This window comes from Anarrhichthys ocellatus, unplaced genomic scaffold (assembly GCF_004355925.1).
Source record: "Anarrhichthys ocellatus isolate YVR2014 unplaced genomic scaffold, GSC_Weel_1.0 scaffold12, whole genome shotgun sequence".
In the NCBI taxonomy this organism is placed as follows: Eukaryota; Metazoa; Chordata; class Actinopteri; order Perciformes; family Anarhichadidae; genus Anarrhichthys; species Anarrhichthys ocellatus.
In genome coordinates, this window is record NW_022280042.1 from 5359390 (window position 1) to 5375273 (window position 15884).

General features: G+C 40.3%; 5 protein-coding genes across 5 annotated transcripts in view; 1 reads left to right on the plus strand and 4 right to left on the minus strand.

Moving 5' to 3' along the window:
- Positions 1-1384, minus strand: part of LOC116386137 (OX-2 membrane glycoprotein-like) — a 1715-nt gene extending 331 nt beyond the window's left edge. The window contains exons 1-3 of the mRNA XM_031852141.1: positions 1330-1384; positions 321-659; positions 6-236 (exon numbers count right to left, since the gene is read on the minus strand). Coding sequence (XP_031708001.1) covers positions 6-236; positions 321-659; positions 1330-1384 — 625 coding nt within the window. The remainder of the gene's footprint in view (positions 1-5; positions 237-320; positions 660-1329) is intronic.
- A 389-nt stretch (positions 1385-1773) lies between these two features.
- Positions 1774-6060, minus strand: LOC116385917 (OX-2 membrane glycoprotein-like). The gene is made up of 7 exons (XM_031851683.1): positions 5827-6060; positions 5346-5461; positions 5122-5211; positions 4523-4774; positions 3947-4273; positions 3117-3210; positions 1774-3028 (listed from the first exon to the last, which is right to left on the minus strand). Exons 2-7 carry the CDS (start codon positions 5383-5385, stop codon positions 2992-2994), a joined length of 840 nt encoding a protein of 279 aa, XP_031707543.1. The 5' UTR covers positions 5386-5461; positions 5827-6060; the 3' UTR covers positions 1774-2991.
- Positions 6061-8035: 1975 nt separating this feature from the next.
- Positions 8036-9717, minus strand: LOC116385918 (uncharacterized). The gene is made up of 5 exons (XM_031851684.1): positions 9408-9717; positions 9008-9316; positions 8798-8915; positions 8514-8550; positions 8036-8435 (listed from the first exon to the last, which is right to left on the minus strand). The coding sequence occupies exons 1-5, from the start codon at positions 9532-9534 to the stop codon at positions 8358-8360; spliced, it is 669 nt and encodes a 222-aa protein (XP_031707544.1). The 5' UTR covers positions 9535-9717; the 3' UTR covers positions 8036-8357.
- Positions 9718-10318: 601 nt separating this feature from the next.
- Positions 10319-11844, minus strand: LOC116386138 (uncharacterized). The gene is made up of 5 exons (XM_031852143.1): positions 11778-11844; positions 11377-11685; positions 10893-11007; positions 10756-10813; positions 10319-10640 (listed from the first exon to the last, which is right to left on the minus strand). Exons 1-5 carry the CDS (start codon positions 11842-11844, stop codon positions 10476-10478), a joined length of 714 nt encoding a protein of 237 aa, XP_031708003.1. The 3' UTR covers positions 10319-10475.
- A 2496-nt stretch (positions 11845-14340) lies between these two features.
- Positions 14341-15878, plus strand: gemin8 (gem (nuclear organelle) associated protein 8). The gene is made up of 4 exons (XM_031852189.1): positions 14341-14407; positions 14513-14593; positions 14890-15238; positions 15384-15878. The coding sequence occupies exons 2-4, from the start codon at positions 14591-14593 to the stop codon at positions 15641-15643; spliced, it is 612 nt and encodes a 203-aa protein (XP_031708049.1). The 5' UTR covers positions 14341-14407; positions 14513-14590; the 3' UTR covers positions 15644-15878.
- The last annotated feature ends 6 nt before the right edge of the window (positions 15879-15884 follow it).

The window sequence follows — 15884 nt, forward strand, 5'->3', positions numbered from 1 at the left end:
AGGACCGGAGAGCACTCGCACTGCACATCCAACCCGCGAGCTGTTGTCACTGAGACGAGACAGCACAGCTGTCGTGGTGACGGTGACTGTGCCGTTGGTGTTGGTGATGCTGGTGGAGTTGTAGTGGGGGACAGTCAGCGTCACGGTGGGAGCAGGTCGACCTGTGGCCGAGCAGGACACAAGTACCTCTTCAGCAGAGTTTGATTCTCTGACATGTAGAACGGCTTTGTGCAGCTCTGCAAAGAAAAGATGTTTAAATGCTGTTAGTGGTGATATTACAGAGAAGAGGATTATGGAAGTGTCTGCAGCAAGGTTCTCACCATAGAGCTGGAGGCATGTTCTCCCAGTGAGGGCACCATCAGGGTAGGTGTTGAACAAACAGAGATAGCATCCTTGATCTCGGTCTGTCACGTTCCTGATCACGATGGAGCTGTTCTGCAGTCCCGCAGCTTTAAACGCCACTCTTCCTTGAAACCCACTGTTCACTTTCTGACCAAAGTGTTTGTTGTCGGTAGCGAGATCCGTCTTCCCCTCAGGTGAGATCTTCTGCCACGTGACCTGCACGACATCTTTAGACTGCATCAGCTGACAGTTCAAGCAGGCGTTGTCTCCTAAAGCCGCCAACACGGTGTGCTGGGATTCAATCAGAGCGGTTTGACCTGCAGGAAACACAACATGTGCATGATGAGATACTCCACAGAATTCACTTCACAGAGCAAAACATGTTTGAAATCAGGACTCCGTCTGCATGGCACACAAAAGAGAGTGGGTAGCTATGTTCACGCCAGCTGGCACTGCACACCATTAAACGTGTTTGTGAAGAGATCATGGATCACATCTTTCTGGGAAAAAAAACATTATTCAAACAAACTATTGATATTCATATTGACACAATTGAATCTGACCCTAATAAATCCTCTCCTTGTGGTCTGGAAGTAATATCAGTCAAATAAACACAAAACAAACAGAACTCCCCAGAAATATAACAATATTCATAATAAATAAATTGCATAAGGCAGCATTAATATCACTGCTGACCCGTTCTGGAGAAAAGAAAAAAGATCAGCAGGATATAACAGCTCTCATTGTGGATGTAATGAGCAAAGAAACTGCAATTCCAGTTCTGACGGAGTTTGATTAATAAAAGACGTTTATTTGCAAAATGTGAGATAGAATATTAGGTAATCGATGCAATCATATTAAGCTCCAAAAACGTAACTTTATACAATAAACATACGAGAGTCACACAGCTGTGCTTTAAATCAAATAAATGAATCACATATTTCGATCTAAAGGTCGGGAAACACATGTGTATCATCGCTTCCTTACCTTTGTGAAAGACTCCCAACACACAAAGGAAATGTAGGACTGCACGGGGGGACATCTTTCCATAATGATTAGAATCTATCGCCAGAAGTGTTCCTGTTGCCCAGGTACAGACAGATAACTCCAGAAGAGTCATTTGTGAACTTTGTCCCTGTGACTCATGATTTATATCCTTAAAGGGACACACACATTTTAAAAGAGTTTACATTTGATTCATTTACTTCCAGTGTTTGACAGGGATTAATTAGCACCTGGATGAAAAACTACTAACTTCACCAGAATTAAAACCATACATTTGTTATGTCAGGGTGGATGTGCATTGAGCAATAAATACCATTGGTGAGTATCCTGTGTTGGCGTCCTCTGTCACAGCAGTTTGTGCTGTATTAATATAGTTAACTAATTCTTCGAAAATAAATAAGGGCATTATTATAGAATTAAAACAAAAGACATTTAAACTGAAGGTTTTTTGGCTCCATTATTTTATTTCTCCATTCCTTCTCAGGTCCTTTGTGACGGGTTGGTGCAGTGATGAGGAAGATAAGAGCACTTGCATGTTTTCACACGTGCTTTGGTGGGAAGTCGGGCATCTTGGTTTCTGAACTGTGATTCAGTGTCCCATGATGTTTATTACCAGATCATTAAGAAACAACCCCTCGCAGTCATATATATGAATAGAATGAATGACAATGAGTCTGGTCTGACTCTGTTGTTCTGCTGCTTATTTGCTTAATAAATGTCTTATAGATATAACCCAGAGCAACAGAAAACATGTAGTGAACATAAGTGAAATCACTTAAAACATGAATGCTTTACTAACCAAACAAAAATACATATTCATATGCAATGTGCCAGAGAATAAATTACTAAAACATAAACAGATAAGATCATTTGAAACTTTGTACATTTTGACAGTGATGAGTCAAAACAAGACTTAAATACAGTATATGTCACACAGTTACAACCTTACAGTCAGTTGAGCAATAAATGTTTGTACAGGTGATCATTAAAGTGTAACACAATTCTTTATATATCATGTCTATTGTGTACTATATTATGAATAATCAGTATACATATAGCTGGATTTAAATATGATAATTTTGCAATACAATAATCACATTCACATGTCGACTTTAAAGATAACTTACTCAGATAAACAGTTCCAATTTGCTGTGCAAAACAACAACATGTAGAAATCTATCAAATTCTTTGGTGAGAACTTGGGCTCGTCTTCTTCCCCACAAAGTTCACTAGATGGCACTATAGCTCCACGGCACATTTGCTCGTTTTCATCTAAACTCATCAGCTTGTTGTGCTGATAACCAGCCTGCTAGATAGTTCGAAGCAAACTTTTACGACTGGACTATGTTGCAATCACAGTAAATGTGAACAAGAGCGACGTTAACTGCCTAAAAGTGAATTATGCTCTTTGTAAACCACATATTGTTCTGCTCACTGTACCTCAGAGTTGCTCTGTTCTAATACTAAACCTTTGCTTTCTGCAAAGCCTGAACAAGTTGCTTGTAGCTCCATAAATAGTTAAAGTGCTGAGCATTGAACTGAAAAAGACAAGGTAGATAGCCTAATAATAGCTTAACTCACCGTTCCACCTCTACAGTTTAGATGCAATAAAATGCAGATTTTTATATTGCTCGAGTGAAAGGCTCATACAACATTTTCATTTCTTCTGGTACCCTTTAACCTGCCAGGAAGAAAAAAAGAAAGAAAGTTCATTATAAGGAGAATTATACTACATGTACATTCCCAAATGTCGTTGTCAAATATCTCACCTTTTTCGTGTCATTGCAGCAGCAAGCAATGAAATGAGCAACACAGCAGTTGCAGTGATTACAAGTGCAATCCCTACCGAAGACAGTCCTCTCCCTGGAGACAAACAACACAGGGCTAGTCAGCATGGGGAAAAGGTCAATGACATTTCCCTAGAAGAGGAAGGTGAAGTCATTGCTTTTAGATGAGGAGTATGAACTTCCCAGATCTGTCACATGACCTCCTCCAGAGAGTGTTGACTCACTCTACTGTTCCTTGATCATGAAAGCTACACGGAAGTGAAACTGAAACAATTGCAGCACAGCTGACTCTGTTTACTGTTTGCTTAGTCACGCATGCTTAGGTCATTAACATTTACTGCAAATCCCTGACTTCCTCAAGTCAGGAACTTTGAGTACTGGGACACAAGCAGGCCTCTCATAATAAAGATGTCCTCTTAACAGTGTCAGGAAATGACTAAAGGGTATAATTAGAGGCTAAGTGGCACACCAAAATCAAATGACATCCCTTCAAGTTATTCAGAATATTTAGCAAATTTCTGGGGAGTTTCTAGTCAGCTGATCTTCCAGTACACTAGAACAAGATAGACAATGGGAGTTCCCTAGATAGGTTTCCAAAGAGCCGGCCCATTCTCATTCCCAGGGGGTCAAATACCGACGCTTTGCCATCGGCGACGACGCACAAAGCCTCCTTCAGGTGAAGAATTATGAGTCATTTTCCATTGGATATCTTACGCAACCGTTGTATGAGGATACGTTTCACCACCAGATGGGAATGAGACTGATGGGGATAAAAGAGCATCCTACTGGTCTATGCAAAATGATTGACATACCCTCCTCTTCCTTCTTCCTGGCAGGTAAAGAAAAAGGAATCCTCTCGCGCCTTTGTCCCGCCGCTCCCCTGTTCAGCAGACAGTCCACGTGTCCCGTCCAGCCTGCGGGTACTTGCAGGGTGACGTTCCTGCTGCTGGTAAATGTGTGGTCACCGTTTGTTTCTGTCGAGGTCAGCGGTTGGTCTGAGCTGGTGGCACCCGGCGAGAGGTCCCAGTGAATGGTTGGAGCTGGTTTACCTGTAGCAGAGCAGCTGAACACAACCTCCACGTCCTCGTCCTCACGATCACTTTTAGGAGGTTGCACTTCCGTGCTCACCTTGGATATCCCTTCATAGAGAATTAGAATTTGTCATTATGAGGGCTGAAGCCATTTTGACACAAATAAGGCCATATAAAAAATTACAAAATGAACAGAACTCTATTAGAAAAAGTCTTGATTTCCGGCTTCAACCAGCAAAAACAATGCTGGTATAATTCTAATCTTTTTCTTTCTTTCTTCTCTTGTATTCCCAGAATAAGACGATAATTCCAACACATTTTCCTTCAGAATTCACATCTGTATTTGCTGCAATTTACCTTTCACGGTGAGGCAGGTCTGCTTTCTTTTGGACCCATCAGGGTACGCGTTGAAAGAACAAATATAACAGCTTTCGTCCCCCCATGTTACGTTCCTCAGAGTGATGGATGTCGAGCTGAGCGACGCCTCCGTGAAGATCACTTTCCCCCTGTGAGGATCATTTACTTGCTGTCCAAACCTCTTGCTGTAGGTTGCCAAATTCTCAATGACCTCTTCATTGAAAAGCTTCTGCCATGTGACCTGGAGCACACCTGTTGGGAATGGTAATCCTCCAATTAAAACATTTACTCTTTTGTGCTTGTTGATGTAATACCCAGTTCGGCTAAAAAAACACTTTTTATTTCACAATTTGTTTCAATACGCTTTAGCTGATGTCCTGTAAAATATTGTTAAAAATGAGTTCCACCTCCACCAATGCTTTTATTTTAATACTTAAAGTACATTTTCTTGATTGTACTCGCATACTTTCAGTTAAGTAACATTTTCAATGCAGGACTTGTAACAGAGTATTTTCACAGTGGTATTTTACCTGCGCTAAGGATCTGAATACTCCCACCACCGGGCACGTTTTCACTGGCAAGAAGAAGAACATTCTCACCTGTGGAGTCGGCTAATGAGCATGAGTAGTGGGCGTCCCCGCCATAGTCAGCTGTTTTATTTCCATAGCCAGTGATCTGCGATGTGGAGGCTGATAATAACAACAGCTGGGTGTCAGTAAATGCAGACTTGAAAACATATACATACAGTACATGTAAAAAAAAAGCTGGATTGTATTCTTGAATATAAAAAACAGTAGTACAGAGAATATAGAAGGTCACTTACCTCTACGCAGCAAAGCAGTAAGTATCAGGATCAACAGCATCTTCTTCTAGTGGTAGCCTCCAGCGCTCTTTCACTCCAGCCTCTGTGCTTCCTTTAAAAGGCGGCTCAAAGTAAAACTGAAAGAAAGAGACGATGGGAGGGAATTTCTCATACGCCTTTGATATTTATACCTCAATGAACATATAACCTGAGACTTTGAATAATGAATGCTTTAAAGCAAATGTGTCTTCAACAGAGAAAAGTCTCATTATAAGAGGCTGTGGTTGAATATACATGATCTGAAAAACGGACTGCATTCCCGAAGCTGCTATCAAGGTAAAACATATCCTTATGGATATTCATACCATATTTGATTGAAGAAATCAATTAGACTACGCGAGATAACAGTGTAAATAAAGGGTGACGTCGCATTAAATGAGTGTGTCATTTGAAACTCACTCTGCTGAATATTACAGTGAAGTCCAGTAAATGGTATACTTACTGTATTTAGTACTGTAGTCCTGTAAGTGATCAGAAAAAAATCCCAGAGCAGAAGCAGAAGTCCCTTGTGGGCTCATGGTGTTTCGAGGTTTAACATTTCCCTGCAAAGTATGTGATCACAATCGAATTCCCATAACTGTAAGTGGGATGACAAACACGTGATGCTTGACATTTGTTGCTCCAGCAAACTTGAACTCATTTGAAAAAGTCCACCTCGACGAGGGGGCAGGACTGTACTTCTGTGTGACAAGAGGGCAAAGAAACAAATTTATAAAACAGAGAAAATAATACTGCAAATTCATATCCCAGTCACGTCTTGAACGTGTCCCGTCATGCTTTCATTGTATTTTAGTGGGATTACTACCAGACAGGAAACAATCAACTCTAATGTTCCTGTCAGGATGCTTCATCATGGTGGCCACTTGGCAGTAAGACAATCACGTTGAACAGAGATTGAGTTCTTTGTAAACCATGATTCACGTCTATTTTTTTAAATTACACAATCTTTTAAAATCTTACAAAATAAGGTCCCAAGGTTACTACTGTATGCAGTAGCTGGTATTAGTGCCGCTAAGCGTTGTATGGACACAGTTAGTCCCCGGCTGTTTTCAGACTGACACCAAGAGAAAAATAATGTGTCTTTTGAACATTAAAGCATGCAAACCTGTTCTAGTACAAACTCAAAATACAAGTATGAAGCAGAAGATGAGCAGGGAGTGTCCCCTATAACTGAATGATGTCATGTTCAGGAACCCCTCACAATGCATTCCGATGCCGAAGCACACACAAGGAATGTTTTCTAATCGTGAAACTGTTCTTCAGGAAATCGGTCAATGGTAGATTGTTGCTATAATCCTGGATTGTATATTTCTAGTTATAAAAGCATGACTCACCTCTTCAAAGCAAAGCGCAACAGAAAGGAAGAGGGTGCAGCCAGGATGTTGATGCACGTCCCATATATCATGCTGCTGCAGGTTTATTGTGCGATATACGATCTCATAATTAAATCTCTTGTGAAATCTTGTTTACAAAATAGCGCTGAGGGGAAGTCACTGTATATAATTCCTCTTAAGTCTTTTGATATCCCTGTTGGAAAGAACCTAACTGCTCTGTGTGGGAGAGTTGCATGTTAACCACAGCCTGGAGATAAATAATGTTACATGCTCCCTCCTCAATCATCAACCATTTTCAATTTCACTATAACATTTATTAATGCTTAAAACCTTAAGATTAGACAACTGCAAAGTGGCAACGTTGCAGGTTTGATTGTACATTTTGTATAAAGGTGTGTAACTACATTGTGCAATAGGGATGCAGCTCTTGATATTGAGTCCTAGAGCAGCCGATTGTATTTTGGAAATTTAAAACAATCTATTCCAAAATATGAATTACACCTGGAAAGTACCTGCGCTACCAGACAGCTGTGCTGACACCTGTAATATTAAACCAGGATGCCACGCGGAAGCATAATAAGCAGCTGGCGGTTTACCAACCAACAGTCAATTTAAAGCCCTATGATCTATATTAGACGAGGAAGTGTCTACGAGGGAGTATTATTATTATTTTAGTCACATGTTCCACTTCTTCAAAGTTATCTTAGTGCAGCAGTTGATAGTCACAGCCTGCAAAGTCAGTCGCAAGATAACTTCAGTTTTCTTGGTTTTGTTTTGTAGTTTAACGCGCCGGCAACCCAAGAAGCACCAAACCAAACAATCACCCTCATCTTGTCTGAAATGTAGGAGGCTAAAGAAATATAAAGTATAAAATGTGTACCTCAAACTTGTGCATCAAAATCTTTTGTTGTTTTGCTGATTGAGTAGCCTACTTGATGTAGAAATCGAGCTATGTGTCTGAGAAAATGCTAAATGGACTTAATTCAGTAGAATGCATTATAGCTCTGTCTTCTTTGGTGTTTTACACTCAATGTGTCTGACAGCTTGGTTTGCCTCATAGGACCTCGTCCAGGCCAACGTTCTTGATTGAATGTCATTGAAAAAGGCGGATGCTGAATTTGCTGTTTAAATCAGGGCAGCCGACTAATTTCCCTCAAATCTGGCGTGTCAAACTCAAACCAAACGCTTGTGACCCAGTCTGTACTTCCTCTGTGAATAAAGAGGAATGCTAGCAGGGAAGCACCAGAGAGAACAACAATAACAACAGGGGATGAAAAGTGTTTGCAGACTGAAAATGAAAGAACATTGTAGCTCATTCATTGTAACAACACAATCTCCTATAATTTAGAAGAGGAATATCTTTTCCTTTAATTGGTTTGTACACATTTAGACATTTAGATTTAGAGACGGGACCAACAACTAAGTTTTAACTGTTTATTTTTTAGATTGTTTCTTTAATTATTACAGTAAACTTACATACAGGGTACATTCGTCACAGAGTTAAAGAGTGCCATCTCGTGGACAACAGGCCTCATTTCACTTGGAATAGAAGCGAACATAGACGGAGCTCCACAGAAGCGTCTCTGACTGTGTGTCCTCTGTGGTGGACATGCGTGAGTGATTATTGTTGTTGTTACAGTTATCGTAGTATGACAGTTGAATAAAGGCCGCTCTCTCTCTGTATGTAGGTGCTGTACGGCTCGATGTCTTCTGGCTCCTGCAGAAAGACACGCGTATTTAGTAAATACTGTAAATAACTAAAGCCAGATGAACCACATCCATGTAAATGCAGTACCGTGTTTGGAAGACTGCTCAGTGGTTCTGGTTGTCTTCTGCTGGGCCAGACAACAACGCATTAGTAACACTCTTAATGTTAATTCACTCTATTCTTATAGAGCAGAAACAAATGGAAATAACAGTCAAGATCTGCATATTTTTGAGATTTTAAACATATACTTGAACTTAACAAATGGTATATCAACTAATATGTGTTCACCACGATGGATATTTATACTGTTATAGACATCCAATGCTGTTAAGTTATTCCCAACAATAGTAATATTACAGTGTTACTCTCACCTATGACGTATTCCTCTGTAGATCAACCATATGACTGCAGTTATTGTGATGGCTATCGTTGCACCGATCAACACATTTAGAATCTGCCTGTGTGATGTCATGCCGGTGTCTTCCTGCTCTGAAACAGTGTAAAGACAAATGTCTTTGTCAGAAACACGACAGGTATTTGCTCTGTTTAACCTTAAAGCAAAATGCATAAAATGTGTTTACCTTCCACAATGATATTCAGACGGAGAGTATCTGTCCCACCATTGCGTGAACACTCACAGGTGTAGTTCCCACTGTCCACTGGTGTTAAACTGGTCAGGTGGAGAAACACAGTCTGATTCTCCATCATAAGTGTGAACCTGGAGTCACATTTATGCACAAAGTCTTCTCCGTATCGATACAGCAGACGACACTCTCCTCCAGTCCTCTCTGTTCTGATCTTACACACTATAAGAGTGATGATATCCTCTGTTGCATTGGTGCATATTCGAGTGATGTCGGGTTCTTTCCCATTGGTTTTCCTTTCAGTCTCTGCAAACAATAGTCAGTTAGAGATTGCAATATCTTTCGCATTTTGTGAATATTAGAAAAACAGAGAAAAACAACTAAAATGTGTGATTACCTTCGAGGTCAAAACACAGTGTTAGCGGCAGAAGCAGAACAAGGCACAGTTTCCATTCCGACATACTGGTAAAGCAGCAACTAAAGTTGCAAGTGATCGTTATCTTGTACTGAAGGGAGGTGGGCATCTAAACCTCAAACTCTCACAAAGGTACGAAAAAGGAAGTGGTGCTATAGGAGCTTCTACTTTCACACCGACACACTCTGAGACGCTCATCATCACAAACTGCTTGTGTCTGCCTCCAACGTGTCTGCGATGAGATGTCTAATCATAAAGCATCAGTTGTGCTTAATCCAATCAGAATGAAGTATTGTGTGCGTCATTGTGGTCAGAACAGTTTTAGAAACCTGAGCTTGGGCTGAGAATAGGGTCTCTTAAAGTTCATGCTATTTAAGTCTCTGGCCTGTTTCACAAAGAAACCAGTGTGTCGTCTTCATACAGAACTAGTTCATGTGACGGTAAGAATGACACGCTCACTCCTCCATTAGCATGATGCAGTTGCAATTAACATTATTAATAACAATGATGACAACAATAGTAATAATAATCATGGCCAAAAGACCCCAAATTCTTCTCTTTGTATCCTTTTAAGTACATTATCTTGACATATTGTGTGTGTGTTCAAAGATAATTAAAATACTCTGATAAGAGAAATGATATGTTCCACACTTTATTTCATTTGACTGATACAGGGCATTTATGAACAAAGTACTTAAAAGGCTAAATGTTATTGTGACATGGAAATACCGAGGCAAAAATGTCAGATCTTACTAAATATATTTGTCTAATTACTGGTTAAAATATCTCATAACACTTAATATTGGACACAGTTACAAGTAACATTTCAGTGAGATATAGAAACTTGTTTTCAGACAATGCATCTTGAATATTTGATGTAGTGAAACACTTTTTTGCACTTCCTAATACTAGTGAAATATAAAGCTCAAAAAGAGTTTTCCCAGATCATCTTTTTTTTATTTTTACATCACATTTTATTTGAAGAAATCAGTACACAAGTGCAAACACAAGTCACAGTCCTAACTTACAGTGTAATCTTGACTCTTTAGTTTAAACATTTTCATAAAGGTCCTCGTAACTTTGATCAGACTCTCCTCCATCTATTTCCTGGTTGTTAAAGCAGATATTTTCGATGTTACTTCTTGAGATAGTTTGGTAGAGATCACTGGCTGGTTGCTGGAGGCTTGTATAGGGGTCGTCTGGGTCATCTTCATCCTATAAGGAAACATATTCTTACCTGACTTACAGAAACTACAGCTTTTCAATAAGTGGTTTAAGGTTATATGTGAGAGCTTAAAGGTACATGGTACATATAGGCTACATTACTTACAAAAGAGTTGGGAGTTTCACATACAGATAATCCAGATGTGGCTGACCTTGAACGGTCACTTTAAATTAGAAGAGTTATCAGTTAGTGCATCACCAAATACACATACACACACACACACATTTATATTAGTCTCTCACCGTTTTCTTTTGCAGATCAACCCGAACATAAGTCCAGTTATAGTGATGACTAAAGTAGTTACTCCAATCAAAGCACATTGAATTAGAGTGGAAGTAAACCTGCTGGCGGCTTCCTCTAAAAAATTGTAAAGACAGAAATCAGATAAATGCGCTGGTATTTACTCAGTTTGTAAAGAAACATTATGATTCTAATATTTTGTAACTTATATCCTCTGCAAAACCAAATTTCTATAATCACATATTTTATATCTGCACTACACTGTGGAATCTGCATTTCACTTCCACAGACATCACGCTAAAACAATGTTTTGTTCTTTAAACAGAACCTATAAATGGGTCTAATTTCATACATAAGTACATGCATCATTTTATCGTAAGATATTTCTCGATAATGTTGACAATGCAGTGGGAAATTACCATCTTAAACTTAGAGAAATGCCTAACGTTTGAAGCACAAAAGCAGGAAAATGAATGAAACATTTACCTTCCACAATGATATTCAGACGGAGAGTATCTATCCCACCATTGCGTGAACACTCACAGGTGTAGTTCCCACTGTCCACTGGTGTTAAACTGGTCAGGTGGAGAAACACAGTCTGATTCTCCATCATAAGTGTGAACCTGGAGTCACATTCGTGCACAAAGTCTTCTCCGTATCGATACAGCAGACGACACTCTCCTCCGCTCCTCTCTGTTCTGATCTCACACACTATGAGAGTGATGATATCCTCTGTTGCATTGGTGCATATTGGAGTGACGTCTGGTTCTCTCCCAATGGTTTTCCTTTCAGTCACTGCAAACAATCAAAAATTGGGAAACTTATTACAGACAAACTGCAAAACTGACTGACTTCTTGCATGAACGTCATGTAAAGAAGTTCAGTACCTTCAGAGTTAAAACACAAGCACAGCGGCAGAAGAAGAACACAACACATCTGTGTGAGCTCGTCCATGATGGTCGAGAGCTCTGAACAGGGTGGCAGTCTGTAAACTATACTGCAAACAATGAGCCCAAACTAAAAGAAGACGGTGTAGGGTCCTAGAAAGGAAGTGCAAGACGTGGCCACGTCTGAAACGTAGCATCATAGAGAAGGAAATGATGCTCAGTTTTTTTAGTTTGTTTTTATCTTGGTGATTTCCACAGAATTCAGAGCATACAGATCCGAGCAGAGCTTCAACGACTTTAAATATCTTATTTCCCTGAGTAAAGGAATTTTATACAAGCATAAATATTTAGCTTGTGTGCATTTTACAGAATAATCTTTACTTCTGAAATTCCAATAAATCCTAATTCCTAACAATTTTAATTGACCCGACAAGAGGAATAAGACACGATATTATGCATTTACATTTCAGGTATCTCATCATTCCTCTGTGTCTTTACCCAAAAAGAATCCATCAACAAACTATACTTCTCCTCATCAACAAGCTTCAAGTATTATTGTTGTTTTGTTCACATTAATAAAATAAGACATTTTATTGTGGGATAATATCGTCACGGTTCAAATGTTTTCATATTTTATTATTTTCTCCACCGTCTGTTTCCTGATCATCCAAATTCAGACTGAAGAAGGTTGAATCCTGATACTTATTGTGTATTAATTATTATAATCTTAATCCTAATTTTGGTTTATAAAAGGTTTTAGCAAATATTTCAATGATTGTTTTTTTCCCCATTGTTTTAAATTATGTTTAAATAATTGTGAAAGTGTCACAATTTTATGATTATTTTGCAAACCAACCAGTTAATTGATTAATGGAGAGAAAATAACCTCAGTTGCAATCCGACACATAATAAAGCAGATTCCTGTTTTTAAATTAAAGCGTTAGAAATAAGAATCTAATGATAGAATATATAATAATATAACAGTCACACTTTTAACCTTTAAACGTAGGACCACATTTTTACTTTGTGGTTTTAGTACTTTTACTGAAGTACAAGATCTAAAGACTGTTTATCTGTTATTTCAATAGATGGTCACAGGACTGCTGTAAATGATCTGCAATTTACAAAAGGCTTCTTCTACTGCGGCAAAGTCGCTACAACACTCTCGCCTTAGCATCAGCTCAGAGACGGTGTGGTGGCCTCACGGTTAAGACACACACAGCGCCATAAGCTATAAATACAGGGTTCAATTCTGGCCATGAGCATTTGTTTCGTGTCTGCATGTGACCTTTCAAATAATGTCAAATCTAAGCACTCAAGAACTTGTTTGAGGATGTACAACTTTATTGTTCCCAAGAGGGATGCCTCTGCAGTATCAATGCATCCGTACACACCCAGAGAAACGCACATAAAACATCCAGGAGTTCAACTTATGTTGCAGGCCACATTTAAAAACATGAGAACACCTCACACAAAACTTTTAAACACAACTCAGAGGCAAAGCTCAGTGGGTCAACGTGCTCCCTTTAGAATAGCCGGATGAATAGTGGATGAAGACAGCGAAGCCCCCGCAAAGCTGTCAAGACCATAACCAGGACAACAGGAACCTGAACTGGGAGTATGAACAGGTTGAACGTCTGATAACTGGAATAATCAGATTAGATTTCCTCTCGTATCCGCATACAGCATTGTGTTGAATAACTAAATCACGTGGCACCGCGCTCACTACCTCCAGTGTCTCAAGAAGTGTTATTTGTGTATTTGCCCCTGTTTTAATGGGTTGCATTTGTAATTGTAAAGTACTTTGAGCTGCATCTCCTGAAGGAAAAGTCTTTGATCTTTGATGATCCAAAGTATTTTATGTATCTTTAGTTTAGCTGTAAATTAAAGAAGAAAGTAGAACCATCTTCATATAGTAAGGTCATAGTTTACCTTGACAATAATGAAATACATTGATAAACACAGCATGCATTCACCACAAAGCACTGAACACATCAATCTAAGGTGGTGTTCAAGGAAGTAATACATGATATACTTCAGATAATCCATGTTCTGGAAAAGAGAAAATACTTATTGTGGTGTGGGATCTCATCCATTCAAACATCATAAGAGGAAATGTGTTTTGAAAAGCCACATCTGTCTTTTTGCATTTCCTCTGAAAGCTTTGAAGCCTCAAGCCGAAGCATGACACTAGATATACAGTCAAACATGTCTCACAGCACTCAGACACTCTGTGTTACACCCCCCCTTTCAGGCAAGGTGCAAAAAATAGAAAATGAAAAGAGCCTTTTTAAATCTTCAACTTTACTCTTCAAACAATATTGTACAAGTGAAGCTAAAAAAACGAACTACATTCAGACACATTTAGAGATTGGGATAAAGAGATTGCCTACTAAAACTTCTCAATTAAAATAAACTTACATTAAAAAAAAAGGACAATAACTGAAAGACAAGGAACTGCATCTCCTATTTATTCCAGTCCAGTATAGTGAATATCCTGCATGTGCACAAAGTGTCCACTAGGCGGAGCCACTTAGCCGGATTCTTTATTTTGCTGTGGCTCAAAGGCTGCTGGGAAATTTTTGAAACAGGAAGCAACGTGAGCCGATAAACAAGTCGACATCTAGCAGGTAAATGTTCGCTAAATAGAGGCGTTCAGCCTGGAAATAGAAGATATCGTTACATTTGACTGTTCGTCAGCTGTGTGTTGTTAATAGTTATTCTTTATCTTTCAGGATTGGAAGGTTTGCGGGTGGAATAACGTTAGCAACGTTAACCCGGAAGATTCCCACAACTGCAAGACGTCTTCGAACATGGTAAGGCAGCCGAGAAGGTACAATCTTACCGTTTTTCGCCCATTAAAGGTGTTCGGCAAAGTGGAGGAGTTGTATTCCCACAGGAAACTCGGGTGTTATGTCCACAGGAAGTGACACATTTCCTCTCTTGTATGTGCAGTTAAGTGAGAACACATTACATGTTTTTGGTCTTTTTTTAACTACAAATTCAGTGCAAAGGGGCCCAGTTTACCTTTTTTAATTAACTGGCAGATTGCTCATGAAACCACTGTGAATAATATGAAAATAAGCCTAAAAGCTGTACTGATCTTCTGCAGGAGGACATAAGCACCGTGATGTCCTGGTTCTCCAGCCCCATGTACAGCCGCTACTGGCAGCACTACCAGCAGGCCATGGCCTGGCACCAGAGACACAGGCGAGCCTACCGGAAGGCCTTGGAGGCTGCCTACGGCCCCACGTACAGCCAGGGGCGGAGTCCCGGCAGCCAGCGGCAGCGCTACGCGGACTGGAACGCAGGGGAGGACGACGACGACGGAGAGGACGGAGAGGACGGGGACGAGGAGAGCAGCTCGGACAGTGAGATCGAGTGCGACATCAGCAACATGGAGATCAGCGAGGAGCTTCGGCAGTACTTCGCCCAGACAGAGAAACACAAAGAGGAGCTGAGTAAGAGAACAAGGGGTTGAGGAATAGTTCAAGATTGGAGTCTCCAAACGTCCTCCGTCTCCATCATTGTATCAGGAAATGAGCTCTGCTTGGGGATGCTGACATGCTTTGTGCCTGAAAATAATCCGTTTTCTTGTCCTTGCAGAGAAGCAGCAGCAGATGGAGGCCGAGCAGCACGACAGCTACGTGCCGGCCGACCAGGACCTCCGCGGCGTCTCCTGGCGAAGCAGCGCGGCTCCTCCCTCGGACCGACCCGGCGAGAGACGCGGGGCGGAGATGAAGAAGCTCTATGGCAAGGACGCCGCCAAGATGCTGGCCATGGAGGCAGCGATGCAGCTCAATTTCGACAGAAACTGCGACCTCAAACAGCCCAAGTACTGGCCTGTTATCCCACTGAAACTGTGACGGCTGTAAACTGTTTGATTTGGAGGAGATCCCTTCTCCGATCTCTCGGTGTGACAGCGGCTTTGCCGTGGAATGGACTGTGGCTGTCGCTGATGTGGAACTAATGGTGTGGGTTAGCTGAGGGCTACAAGTTATTTTAAGCACAAATAAAGTTGCATGAATTAGCTGAGCTTCTGCTTAGCCAGGCGCGAGTGTCACTGACCTGTCAGCTGCTGCTCTAAATGAAAACTTGTGATTTTGA

Excerpts from the sequence above, each read along its gene's own strand:
- LOC116385917 (XM_031851683.1), bottom strand. The coding sequence starts at position 5,385 with ATGCTGTTGATCCTGATACTTACTGCTTTGCTGCGTAGAG. Across the intron at positions 4,775-5,121 it reads CTCATTAGCCGACTCCACAG|GTGTGCTCCAGGTCACATGG; the intron begins GTGAGAATGTTC and ends CATTCCCAACAG. Across the intron at positions 3,029-3,116 it reads GCTGCAATGACACGAAAAAG|GTTAAAGGGTACCAGAAGAA; the intron begins GTGAGATATTTG and ends TCTTCCTGGCAG.
- LOC116385918 (XM_031851684.1), bottom strand. The coding sequence starts at position 9,534 with ATGCCCACCTCCCTTCAGTACAAGATAACGATCACTTGCAACTTTAGT. Across the intron at positions 9,317-9,407 it reads ACTGTGTTTTGACCTCGAAG|AGACTGAAAGGAAAACCAAT; the intron begins GTAATCACACAT and ends TATTGTTTGCAG. Across the intron at positions 8,916-9,007 it reads TCTGAATATCATTGTGGAAG|AGCAGGAAGACACCGGCATG; the intron begins GTAAACACATTT and ends ACACTGTTTCAG.
- LOC116386138 (XM_031852143.1), bottom strand. The coding sequence starts at position 11,844 with ATGGACGAGCTCACACAGATGTGTTGTGTTCTTCTTCTGCCGCTGTGC. Across the intron at positions 11,686-11,777 it reads CTTGTGTTTTAACTCTGAAG|TGACTGAAAGGAAAACCATT; the intron begins GTACTGAACTTC and ends GATTGTTTGCAG. Across the intron at positions 10,641-10,755 it reads GTGAAACTCCCAACTCTTTT|GATGAAGATGACCCAGACGA; the intron begins GTAAGTAATGTA and ends GTTTCCTTATAG.
- gemin8 (XM_031852189.1), top strand. Across the intron at positions 15,239-15,383 it reads GAAACACAAAGAGGAGCTGA|AGAAGCAGCAGCAGATGGAG; the intron begins GTAAGAGAACAA and ends TTGTCCTTGCAG.